At 44.6% G+C, this 13260-nt stretch overlaps 1 protein-coding gene across 4 annotated transcripts in view; it reads left to right on the top strand.

The window, feature by feature from the left end:
- pald1 (phosphatase domain containing paladin 1) overlaps positions 1-13260 on the top strand; it is a 188600-nt gene that overhangs the window by 80154 nt on the left and 95186 nt on the right. For all 4 annotated transcript variants that reach the window (XR_004410053.1, XM_033012959.1, XM_033012957.1 and 1 more), the window contains exons 14-17: positions 2053-2232; positions 4684-4881; positions 9474-9614; positions 11689-11760. Coding sequence is in view for 3 of the 4 variants with exons in the window: in XM_033012959.1 (XP_032868850.1) it covers positions 2053-2232; positions 4684-4881; positions 9474-9614; positions 11689-11760 (591 nt within the window). In the remaining variant the exon portion in view is untranslated. The remainder of the gene's footprint in view (positions 1-2052; positions 2233-4683; positions 4882-9473; positions 9615-11688; positions 11761-13260) is intronic.

The raw sequence follows: 13260 nt of genomic DNA, 5'->3' as shown, positions 1-13260 counted from the left end.
CTTTGTGTTGGTCTACCACATAAAATCCCAATAAAATACATTTACGTTTGTGGTTGTAACGTGACAAAATGTGGAAAAGTTCAAGGGGTATGAATACTTTTGCAAGCCACTGTATGCGCCTATCTAAAATACTCTTAAATGCTCTGACCATATTTGCCTCTAGAGTGATCCAAGCAGTCACCATTCTCTGTATAATAAAATAAACTTGCCCTGCACATCTCCTTTTAACTTTGCCCATCTCACCTTAAGGTTATGCCTAAAGTCCACTTGTTGCCTTTCCCACCCTGGGTAAAAGGTTCTGACTGTCTCTCGTATCTCTGCCTCACGTTATATCATAAACTTCTATCAGGTCTCCCCTCAGCCTCTGATGCTCCAGAGAAAACAATCCAAGTTTGATTATGACATTGTCTTCATTTTGCTTTTCTCTTCATTTCTACTTCTCTCTGTCCTATTTGCTTTTTCTTCCTACTTCTTCCACTGAATGTCTTAATCTATTTTATTACCTTGGCGGTAGTTTGTCTTATGGATCCAGGCCCTTAAGTGTCACAGCAAACACTTATTTTTAATGGTATTAATACACCATTTAAAGGCTCTCTGCAAATCCTGCATAACGATGTCAGGCAAGTCAAAATTGGAATTGTATCATCATCATTCACCTAAAAAGAAAAAAAAAGAAATTTTGGTAATTGGGTTGTTAAAATATCAGATGAGAATGTGAGGGACACAGAACCTGTGCTTGCTAGCACATGGGAATTAGGTTATTTTAAAATGTCATTTTGAAAGGGCAGATGTACTGCAGGCTGATATCTCCAAGATCTGGGAACACAGAATTGAGAGACAACTTGGTCTCATTACACTGCCATAAAATCGCATTAGGCTTGGCTAAAATTCACTATTTACAAGGGCCAGTCTGAAGAAGGGTCCCATCACAAAACATTGCTTGTCCACGTTCTCCAGAGATGCTGCCTGACCCGCTGAGTTACTTCAGTGCTTTGGGCTAGCTTGGATAGAGTGGATGTGGAAAGGATGTTTCCACCGATGGGAAAGTCTAGGACTAGAGGGCACAGCCTCAGAATTAAAGGCTGTTCCTTTAGGAAGACGAGGAGCAATTTTGTTAGTCAGAGGGTGGTGAATCTGCGGAATTCTTTGCCACAGAAGGCTGTGGAGGGCATCAATGGATATTTTTAAGGCAGAGATAGATAGATTCTTGATTAGTATGCATGTCAAGGGTTATGAAGAGAAGGCAGGAGAATGAGTTTAGCAGGGAGAGATAGATCAGCCATGATTGAATGTTGGGGTAGAGACTTGATGGGCCAAATGGCCTAATTCTGCTAATGTCTCTTATGACCTTGTGTCTTTTTTTATAAACTAGTATCTACAGTTCATTGTGTCTACCTTTCATAATTTACACATTTGATGCTAAAAGTGTTGGAAAAACTGGCAAAATAAAACTCTATGAGGGGAATAAAGCAATGTTTCAAATGAACAATACCATTTGAACTGTCAGCCGCTTAATGAATATCTGGTGTAAAATCAATATTTTATTCAACCACATTTAATGTGGATGAAGAAATGAACAGAAATTCAAAACTGTTGTTTAACATTTTGAAAATTTGACCTGGGAGATTAAAAGTCAGGACCATAATCAGCAACTCTTAGTTTTTTGTTTTAGAAAAATATCGCAGAAACAGGCCCTTCGGCCCAATGAGACTACACCAACCAGTGATCCCCATACACTAACACTACCCCACACACATAGGGACAATTTTACATTGATACCAAGCCAATTAAACCTACAAACCCGTACGTCTTTGGAGTGTGGGAGGAAACTGAAGATCTCGGAGAAACCCCACGCAGGTCACGGGGAGAACGTACGAACTCTGTAGAGATAAGCACCTGTAGTCAGGATCAAACCCGGTTCTCTGGCGCTGTAAGGCAGCAGCTCTACCGCTGCACCACCGTGCCGCCCATTTTAAGTGTGATTCTCTCACTGATGGTTGAATCAAATGAGACCTGTCGGTATCACCAACTTGAATCATTTCCTACTGACAGGCATGTGGCTTGGTCCTGAGTTACCTGACGGAGAGCAAGAGGAACTACACCAACATTCTTTGGATGACTTTGCGAGACGAAGTGGTGCTGGAAGGGAACGGCCAAATGTACACTCCCCGAGAACCATCCTGCTTCGAACGGCCAATCCGTGTACCTACAGAGTCACCAGAGCAATTGGAGGTGAGTAATCTTTGCAAGGTTTGCTTGAAATTAATAACATCAAGCATTCAAAATTGGGAAAACATAGAACAGGTGATGGATGGTTGGCGTGGACTCGGTGGGCTAAAGGGTCCGTTTCCATCTGTATCTTTCAATTAAGCATCTGCAGATATGGTTGTTACCCCTATTATCTAAATACATATTGTCTCCATGAAAACAGATGTGCAGATTTAATATAAAACATGAAAGACAAGCACTTGCTTTATATACCACTTTTCTCAGCTTCAGGAGATAAAAAAAACTTAATAATCAATAAATTGCTTTTGAAGTCACCATTGAAAAATAGTTATAAAATGAACTGAAGTTACTTTAGACCAGTGGTTCTCAACCTTTTTTCAGTGATGTACCCCCTGTGAAATATTTTTTCAGCCAAGTACCCCCTAACCAGCGCAAAAATATAGGCCTACATATATGTAGGCCTATATTTTAAAATCTCACGTACCCCCTGGAGTGCCTTCATGTACCCCCAGGGGTACGCGTACCCCCATTTGAGAACCACTGCTTTAGACAATAGACAATAGTCAATAGGTGCAGTAGGCCATTCGACCCTTCGAGCCAGCACCGCCATTCAATGTAATCATGGCTGATCATCCCCAATCAGTACCCCATTTCTGGCTTCTCCCCATATCCCCTGACTCCGCTATCTTTAAGAGCCCTATCTAGCTCTCTCTTGAAAGCATCCAGAGAACCTGCCTCCACCGCCCTCTGAGGCAGAGAATTCCACAGACTCACCACTCTCTGTGAGAAAAATGGTTTTGTTGTCTCCATTCTAAATGGCTTACTCCTTATTCTTAAACTGTGGCCCCTGGTTCTGGGCTCCCCCAACATCGGGAACATGTTTTCTGCCTCTAGCATGTCCAAGCCCTTGACAATCCTATATGTTTCAATGAGTTTCCCTCTCATCCATCTAAACTCCAGAGTGTACAAGCCCAGCTGCTCCATTCTCTCAGCATATGACAGTCCCCCCGCATCCCGGGAATTAACCTTGTAACCTTTCTGACACCTACTTCCACTACCAAGAAGGACAAGCCCAGAGGTGCATGTGAACACTGCCCCCAAAGAAAATAGAAACATAGATAATAGGTGCAGGAGGAGGCCATTTGGCCCTTCGAGCCTGCACCCAACAGGATCGTTTCACTGAACACCTTCACTCAGTCTGCCTGAACCTACCTGACCTCCCGGTTGCTAAACACTTTATTTCTCCTTCCCATTCACACACTGGCCTTTCTGTCTTAGGCCTCCTCCATTGTCAGAGTGAGGCTAAATGCAAATTGGAGGAACAGCACCTCATATTTCGCTTGGGCATCTTGCAGCCCAGTGGTATGAATATTAATTTCTCTAACTTCAAGTAACCCTGGCATTCCCTTTCTCTCTCCCTCTCCCACCCAAGTTGCACCAGCTTCTCGTTTTTCACCCAACAAACAGCTAACAATGGCCTGTTTCCTTTATCATTGTTACCTTTGTGCATCTTTCATTCATTGTTCTATATCTCTCTACATCATCGTCTATATCTCTTGATTTCCTTTTCCCTGACTAGTCTGAAGAAGGGTCTCGACCCGAAACGTCACCCATTCCTTCTCTCCAGAGATGCTGCCTGTCCCGCTGAGTTACTCCGGCTTTTTGTGTCTATCTTAGGTTTATCGCCAAGTCGTACACTGTCCTGACTTGGAAATATATTGCTGGTCTTTCTTCCTCACTGTATCTTACCCCCGGGACTCCCCGTCCACAAGCACTGCATCACACTGGCAACAGTGACTCGAGAGGTGAACTCACCACCACACCCACAGGGCAGTCCGGGATGGGTAGCAAACGCTTATGGGACGACAGATGGCACAATGGGCTAAGTGTTCGGCTGGCAACCGGAAGGTAGCCGGTTCGAATCCCGCTTGGAGTGCATACTGTCGTTGTGTCCTTGGGCAAGACACTTCACCCACCTTTGCCTGTGTGTGAATGTGTGTGAGTGATTGGTGGTGGTCGGAGGGGCCGTAGGCGCAGATTGGCAGCCACGCTTCCGTCAGTCTGCCCCAGGGCAGCTGTGGCTACAGAAGTAGCTTACCACCACCGAGTGTGACTGAGGAGTGAATGAATAATGCGATGTAAAGCGCCTTGAGTATTAGAAAGGCGCTATATAAATCCCATCAATTATTATTATTATTATTATTATTATTATTATTATTATTATTATTATTATTATTATTATTATTATTATTATTATTATTATTATTATCTTGCCAGCAATGTCCATGCTACAAAATGTGAAAGAAGCCACTAATTTGTGTTTGGGATGAGCAGAAGCCATCGCAGTTTGTCTCTTTGATGGGGGTAAAGCCATCTTAAAGGTTCCCACCAAACGAAAAGCAGATGAATATAATTCTGGGTTTTGTTAATTGCACGGTTTTATTTTTCTCGAAGGAACTAGAGAGCAGCCTTAAAAATGAGATCCTGGCATCGCAGAAGTTGCTTGAAGTGCGCGCTGGCCGGGAGAAGCAGATGAAACTGTTTAAAAGCTGCCTCACCATGCAGGAGATATTCAACCAGCTGAAAGGTTCCCATCCAGGCCTGGTTTACAGACGTATCCCCATCCTGGACTGCGGCGCTCCGAGTGAAACGGTAATTGTAACGGGATATTATAGTTGAGAGAGAACTACAGAAAGTGTCTCTTTGGTGGAGTAAAGCCAGAGGCAGTGGATGTTTGTTCTGATGCCACAGTGCCCTACATGGTGGCATTTAACTCTCCCCTCCCTGCAGTCTGAACCTACAGAGTTATTGCTTCATGTTGATGCCCAGCTTACCATTTAGCATCTAACTCTTATGTCTAGCTGTGGTGCAGCAGGTAGAGCTGCTGCCTCACAGCGCCAGAGATCCAGGCTCAATCCTGACCTTGGGTGCTGTCTGTGTGGAGTTTGCACGTTCTCCCTGTGGCCACGTGGGTTTCCACTTGGCGCTCTGATTTCCTCCCACATCCCAAAGACGTGCGGGTTTATAAGTTAATTGACCTCTGTAAATTGTCCATAGCATGTAGGGTGTGGATGGGAAAATGGGAAAACCTGGAACCCAGAGCACCGGATCATCCAATGTGCTTAATTGATTATAAGTTGCGTACAGTAGGCAATATGTGTTGTGACGTTTGGCGTTTTAATCTATGACTTTACTGGAGAACAATTGGGGAAAATCCAGTTGTTCTCCTGGAACAGTAAAATATCGCGAGTGGCTATCTCAGCTTAGAACGGTAGAAGCCCAACTAACTGCCCAGTAGCGTACATGTTATCACCCAGTAATTAGATAATAACTGGTAGAGACGTGGCCATGAACATCCTTGCCTTGCATCTTTTGTCCTTTACTCTGGCTTCCACGTTGCCGTGGGGAACGGACCATTTTCGCCCTCTGCATCAATGATCCAACCAGTCGATGGATACCTGTTTACACCCAGACAGGGGCAGTGGACTTGCCTTACATTTGTGTGTGGGTGTTTTGACATGCATATGTTTATTTCTGAAGCAGACACAAATGAAACAGTTTGGTCCTATTAGATCTCAACGTGTGAAATGGTTTTGGTTAAACCACTGCTGATCATAGTGATGCCACGTGCACCCATCCCCTTCAATTTTGTGCCCACTTTTAATCATCTCAGGAGGCATTGAGGCTCAGCAGGTACTATTGCGCCCTCTAGCGATCTAGGTTCGATCTTGATATGAGGAGCTGTGTAGAGTTTCCACAGTCTCCATTTCCCTGGGTGCTCTGGTTTCCTCCCATAGCCCAGAGATATGCTTGGACAGTTAATTAACCACTGTAAATGACCCCCTAGTGTAGTAGATGAATGTGAGGTGTGGGGAAGTCAAACCAGGACAGGACCTTCACAGTGAATGGCAGGATTCTGGGCAGTGTTGCAGAGCAGATTGATGTCATATAACAGGTACATAGTTCCTTGAAAGTGGCACTGCAGGTAGAAAGAGTGGTCATGAAGACCTTTGGTACATTGGCCTCCATCGTCAGTGTATTAAGTGTAGAGGTTGGGATGTTACAGCTGTACAAGGCGCTGGTGAGGCTACGGGTGGAGTATTGTGTTCAGTTTTGGACACCCTGCTATAGGAAAAATATTGTTAAGCTGCAGAGAATATCTACAAGGATGTTGCCAGGACTTGAGGGCCTGAGTTATAGGGAGAGGTTGGGCAGGCTAGGACTTTATTCTTTGGAGCGTAGCAGGATGAGAGGTGATCTTATAGAGGTGTGTAAGATCAGGGTGGGAATAGATAGGTAGATGCAAATATTTTTTTTTACCCAGAGTTGGGGAATCAAGAACTGGAAGGCATTGGCTTAAGGTGAGAGTTCAAGTTCAAGTTCAAGTTCAAGTGAGTTTATTGTCATGTGTCCCTGTATAGGACAATGATATTCTTGCTTTGCTTAAGCACACAGAATAAAGTAGGCATTTACTACAAAACAGATAAATGTGTCCATATACCATGATATAAATATATACACACATGAATAAATAAACTGATAAAGTGCAACTAGCAGAAAGTGGTTATTAATAATCAGAGTTTTGTCCGAGCCAGGTTTAATAGCCTGATGGCTGTGGGGAAGTAGCTATTCCTGAACCTGGTTGTTGCAGTCTTCAGGCTCCTGTACCTTCTACCTGAAAGTTAGCAGGGAGATGAGTGTGTGGCCAGGATGGTGTGGGTCTTTGATGATACTGCCAGCCTTTTTGAGGCAGCGACTGCGATAAATCCCCTCGATGGAAGGAAGGTCAGAGCCGATGATGGACTGGGCAGAGTTTACTACTTTTGTAGTCTTTTCCTCTCCAGCGCACTCAAATTGCCGAACCAAGCCACGATGCAACGGTCAGCATGCTCTCTACTATGCACCTGTAGAAGTTAGAGAGAGTCTTCCTTGACAAACTGACTCTCCGTAATCTTCTCAGGAAGTAGAGGCGCTGATGAGCTTTTTTGATAATTGCGTGGGGGACTATTTAATAGGAATTGAATGGGTAACTTTCACACAGAGGGGGGCGTGTATGTAGAATGTGTTGCTAGAGGACGTAGTTAAGATGGAAACTATAACAACATTTAAAGGACATTTGGACATGTACATGATAGACAGGGAGGACGAGTGTAGATGGGGCACCTTAGTTGCTGGGGACAAGCTGGGTGGAAGAGCCTGTTTCTGTGCTGAATATCTCTATGACTAACAATCAAAAGAGAGATGATGAGCATGTATGAAACAATACTTTGCAGAACTACAGGGAAATAAGAAGCAAAGTTTGACCCATGGGGTCCTTCTCTGTCTTTAAGTAACCACATTGCATAGATACTATCAGAAGAGATACTTGTATTATAACACACCTTTCAAGACACTAGAACACCACAAATATTTTACAACCAATCAAGTAAAATGTAATCACTGGTCTAATGTGGGAATGGATCCCTTGGAGTATTTGAATTGTTCATCCAGAGAGAGCCAACCGTCACAAATACACCCCCCAAACATTACAAAACACATTTTACACCCCCTCCTACCTCATCTATTGCATCCGCGGCTCTAGATGTCAGCTGATCTACATTGGTGAGACCAAGCGTAGGCTTGGCGCTCGCTTCGCCGAACACCTCCGCTCGGCTCGCAATAACCAACCTGATCTCCCGGTGGCTCAGCACTTCAACTTCCCCTCCCATTCCGAATCTGACCTTTCTGTCCTGGGCCTCCTCCATGGCCAGAGTGAGGACCACTGGAAATTGGAGGAGCAGCACCTCATATTTCGCTTGGGCAGTTTATACCCCAGCGGCATGAACATTGACTTCTCCAATTTCAGGTAGCCCTCACTGTCTCCTCCCTTTCTCAGCTCTCCCTCAGCCCCCTGGCTCCTCGTCTTCCTTTCTCCTTCCGTTCCCCCTCACCCCACATCAGTCTGAAGAAGGGTTTTGGCCTGAAATGTTGCCTATTTCCATCGCTCCATAGATGCTGCCGCACCCGCTGAGTTTCTCCAGCATTTTTTACTACCGATTTTCCAGCATTTGCAGTTCCTTCTTAAACACTTTAAATCAAGCCTATTTGTTTAGTTTAGTTTAGAGATACAGCGCGGAAACAGGCCCTTCAGCCCACTGAGTCCGCACTTTCCAGCGATCCCAGCACATTAACACTATCTACACACACTAGGGACAATTTACAATTTTACCAAGCCAATTAGCCTAAAAACCTGTATGCCTTTGGAGTGTGGGAGGAAACCGGAGAAAACGTCACTGGGGGAATGTGCAAACTCTGTCCCGACAGCACCCTTAGTCAGAACCGAACCCGGGCCTCTAGCGCTGTAAGGCAGCAACTCTACCGCTACGCCACCATTTGTATTCAAGCAAGTAGGCAATCACCAACTGTAGGCAAGCAAATCTTCTCACCCCGCTGGCAATTGTTTTTATTCACTGGCTATGCTTGAACTGTTGTGAAGGATAGATCTTGCCGGCATTATTTTGGAAACGTGACACATTTGCCCTTTTGCTCGGCCAAGCCAGAATGACTAATGACTACAAACTTGTAATATCACCAGGTGACATTCACCAGGTGTGAATACCTGAGAAAGAAAACCAACTGCAGCTCTCAGAGTAAATCTGTTCAAATTATTTCACAGCTGCAGTTACCCAACCAACCCTACAATTTCCCTTCCTTTAACTCTGTGTGTTCCATTTCCGGATCTAATTTGACATCGCCTATCCCACACTTCATCTTTTTTACAATGCTAAGTGCACACTGACCATCCTTATCTAAGTGACAATCTTCACAGGGATATGCAGGTTATTGAAGAAACGAGGAACTGCAGAAGATGTTTTGCAAGGGAAGATTCTATGTTGGAATAGCTCAGCAGGTCAGGCAGCATCTGAAAATAATATGGATAGGTGACATTTTGGGCCGATTCTCCTCTTCAGTCCGAAGAAGGATATTGACCCAAAACTTCACCTATCTATGTCCTCCTCAAATGCTGCCTGACCCACTGAGCGACTCCAGCACAGTTTTTTCAGCAGATTATTAAACTTGTCTTCACCTGATACTCGGGATCCTCCTGCACATCCCAAAATGGCCAGATGTTGGACACAGCATGACATTTCAATGCAAGAAAGGATAATAATTGACAGAAGCTTTTGTAAGATAAACATTGAGAACTTCTGTCTGGATTCATATGATGTTTCTCATTAATCACGGAATTTTTGATTTCTCACAAGGACTTTGATAAGTTGATGGAAGCCGTAAAAATGGTTTTGACCGAGGATTCACGTTCAGCGGTTGTCATTAACTGCCACAGTGGAAAAGGAAGGACAACAACGGCCATGGTGATCTCTGTGCTCATTTTCTGGCACATCAAGGTTGGTGATTGTACAATGGTCACCAGGTCATTGATGACTGTGTGATGTGAAAGTGGGAGAAGGTAGAACTAGTGTGAACTGGTGATCAATGGCGGGCATGGACGCGGTGGACTGAAGGGCCTGATACCATCCTGTATCTTTCAATCGATCAATAGCGGCATTAAAAAGAGTGCTTGATGAGTAACTTAAAGGAAATAATTCCAGGGCTCGGAGGTTAGACGAGCTGATTGCTCGTACATAGAGCTAGCACAGAGTCAGAGGGATAACTGGCCTCCTGATCACTCTGTGACCATGGTGTGACCGGAAGGTAGCCGGTTCGAATCCCGCTTGGAGTGCATACTGTCGTTGTGTCCTTGGGCAAGACACTTCACCCACCTTTGCCTGTGTGTGAATGTGTGTGAATGTGTGTGAGTGATTGGTGGTGGTCGGAGGGGCCGTAGGCGCAGATTGGCAGCCACGCTTCCGTCAGTCTGCCCCAGGGCAGCTGTGGCTACAGAAGTAGCTTACCACCACCGAGTGTGACTGAGGAGTGAATGAATAATGCGATGTAAAGCACCTTGAGTATTAGAAAGGTGCTATATAAATCCCATCCATTATTATTATTATTTGTGAAATTTTCCACGAATGATCCATAGCTGTCATTTCCTGAGACTCTCAATGCTGCCACGTAACTTTCAGCAATCTGATTCGCTCCACATGTATCAAGAAATGATGAATGCAGTGGCTATAGGACTGGACAACATCACAGCTCTACAGATTCCCCCCCACCCCCCCCCCCCCACCCCGTGCCTTTAGCCATGATGTCCTGCCATCGCCAGTTTCCTGGTATCTACCGAACGTTGTTTGATATGTTGTGTTCTGCCTTTTGCCGTGAGACGTGGGATGGGTCTGCAGGCAAATGTTGAGATCCCCAGGGCCTGCATCACTCTGCTGATCTGGTGACTCTGCCCTGCTGCACATAACCCAGGGCAGAGCAGTCTGACCTGTTGCCTGTCAGCTGTGATTGTGTGAGTAGGATGTTATCAGGTCATTGACTCACTAGTCTGTAGAACAGCTCTTTCAATCTGGACGGCAGTCCCCAGACGTTTGTGAAGAGGGACTTTAAGTGACTTTGCTCTGCCTGAATTTGGCATCTGGTCTGTCAATTTGCTTTTTGCTTTTTTCTATTTTAATGTAGTGGTTTAATGCAACCTGGCGCTTGCCAGACCTATTCAGAAGAAGAAAAAAAAAATGTCTGAAGAATGGTCCTGATCTGAAACATCACCTATCCATGTTCTCCAGGGATGCTGATTGACCTGCTGAATTACTCAAGCACTTTTTTTGTAAACGGGCACCTGCGATTCCTTGTTTCTCTTTTCACTAGAGTTAAGTTTTGACTGTGTTGTCCACAGTAAGACCGTTACAAGTGACTCGCCTTCTCTCTCCAAGGCGTTCCCAGCATATACAAGGCACATCAAAAGTTGATGCAATATTTTCAATTTTTCCAAGAAATTCAACACCAGCCGGGACAAAGAAGGTCTTCACTGCAACCGTTCACCATGGCTCCTACAACTCCTGATTCTGTAACCTCCATAACCAGAGAATTCAAGACAGCAGCCACTGGGGACACCACTTACAGTCCGCTCCATGTTGCATGCCACCCTCATTTGGAAATGTATCACCATTCATTCCTTGCCCGTGGGTCCCAATCCTGGCGTTCCTACCCGACAGCACTGTGCAAATACCTTTGCTAATGCTGGAATTTATTGGGAACATCCTGGGAATGAATATAAAAAGGGAAAGGCAGCTCTTGGGATTGCTGTCTAATGTCTAGACAGTGGGTGAAGGCTAGGGTTGGTGTGTGCAGCTGTCTTTGGTCAAATAACTGGATAACCGAAGAAAAATGTTTCCCTTGTGAGCCAAGGGGGATAATAGCATTTTGAAATTGCACGCCAACTTGACTGTACTTGAAGTTCTACAACCTTGGGTCCTGTGGGCTGGGATGTTTTAAGGACATCTCTCCCTTACACACTTTTCCATTGTTCAACACTGATTTAAGCAGCAAACTAACCACCTGCTCCTGTTCTTATTTCAGGGTATTCCCGAAAACAGTGAGGATGAACTTGTGAGTGTACCCGATGCCAAATACACAAAGGGAGAATTTGAGGTTTGTGAAAATCACCTCGTCAGCTAGACATGATCTCAGAGATCACTCGAGGCTCTGTGCACAGTTACTATTCACAAACTTACCATCCATAATATTCACAATGTCTACCACTGTATTTCCTAAGTAGACACAAAATGCTGGAGTAACTCAGCGGGACAGGCAGCATCTCTGGGGAGAAGGAATGGATGATGTTTCAGGTCGAGACCCTTCTTCAGACTTCTCCAGAGATGCTGCTTGTCCCGCTGATTTACTCCGGCATTTTGTGTCTATCGTCGATTTAAACCAACATCTGCAGTTCTTTCCTACACCACTGAATTTCCTTATGTTCTTCCAATCTCCCTTCTGTGGAAGAATATAATGAATGAATGAATATGTTTATTGGCCAAGTATTCACATACAAGGAATTTGCCTTGGTGCTCCACCCGCAAGTGACAACATGACATACAGGGACAGTTAGGAATGACACATAAAACATTAAACATTAATAATAAAACATTATCGATTAAACATGTGAATTAAATAAAATACCAGAGCAAAAGGAGGCTACAGATTTTTGATTATTGAGTACATGATCACAATGAATGGCGGCGCTGGCTCGAAGGGCCGAATGGCCTCCTCCTGCAGCTATTTTCTATGTTTCTATGTTTCTATGAGTAGAGCTACTACTACTGGAAAAAAGCTGTTTTTATGTCTGGCTGTAGCAGCTTTGACAGTCCGGAGTCGCCTTCCAGAGGGAAGTGATTCAAAGAGTTTGTGGCCAGGGTGAGAAGGGTCAGAGATGATCTTACCCGCTCGCTTCCTGGCCCTTGCAGTGTACAGTTCGTCAATGGAGGGAAGGTTGCAGCCAATAACCTTCTCAGCTGATCGGACGATTCGCTGCGGACTATAGAAGTGGTAGTTACGACTTAAAAAATAGGTTGTCACCCATTTAACAAAGAGATGAGGTCATTTCTTTTCTCAGATGTCAGGAATCTTTGTAATTCTCCCCAACAATGGGCAAATGCATGCCAGATGCAGTATAATGTGGATAAATGTGAGGTTATCCACTTTAGTGGCAAGAACAGGAAAGTAGGCTATTATCTGAATGGTGGCCGATTAGAAAAAGGGGAAATGCAACGAGACCTGGGTGTCATGGTACACCAGTCATTGAAAGTAGGCATGCAGGTGCAGCAGGCAGTGAAGAAAGCGAATGGTATGTTGGCATTCATAGCAAAATGATTTGAGTATAGGAGCAGGGAGGTTCTACTGCAGTTGTACAGGGCCTTGGTGAGACCACACCTGGGGTATTGCGTATAGTTTTGGTCTCCTAATCTGAGGAAAGACATTCTTGCCATAGAGGGAGTACAGAGAAGGTTCATCAGACTGATTCCTGGGATGGCAGGACTTTCATATGAAGAAAGACTGGATAGACTCGGCATATACTCGCTAGAATTTAGAAGATTGAGGGGGATCTTATAGAAACTTACAAAATTCTTAAGGGGTTGGACAGGCTAGATGCAG

The sequence above is a fragment of the Amblyraja radiata genome, chromosome 37 (genome assembly GCF_010909765.2).
Source record: "Amblyraja radiata isolate CabotCenter1 chromosome 37, sAmbRad1.1.pri, whole genome shotgun sequence".
Taxonomy (NCBI): Eukaryota; Metazoa; Chordata; class Chondrichthyes; order Rajiformes; family Rajidae; genus Amblyraja; species Amblyraja radiata.
Note: the sequence above shows the minus strand (reverse complement) of the source record. Positions and strands in the feature narration are given on the sequence as shown.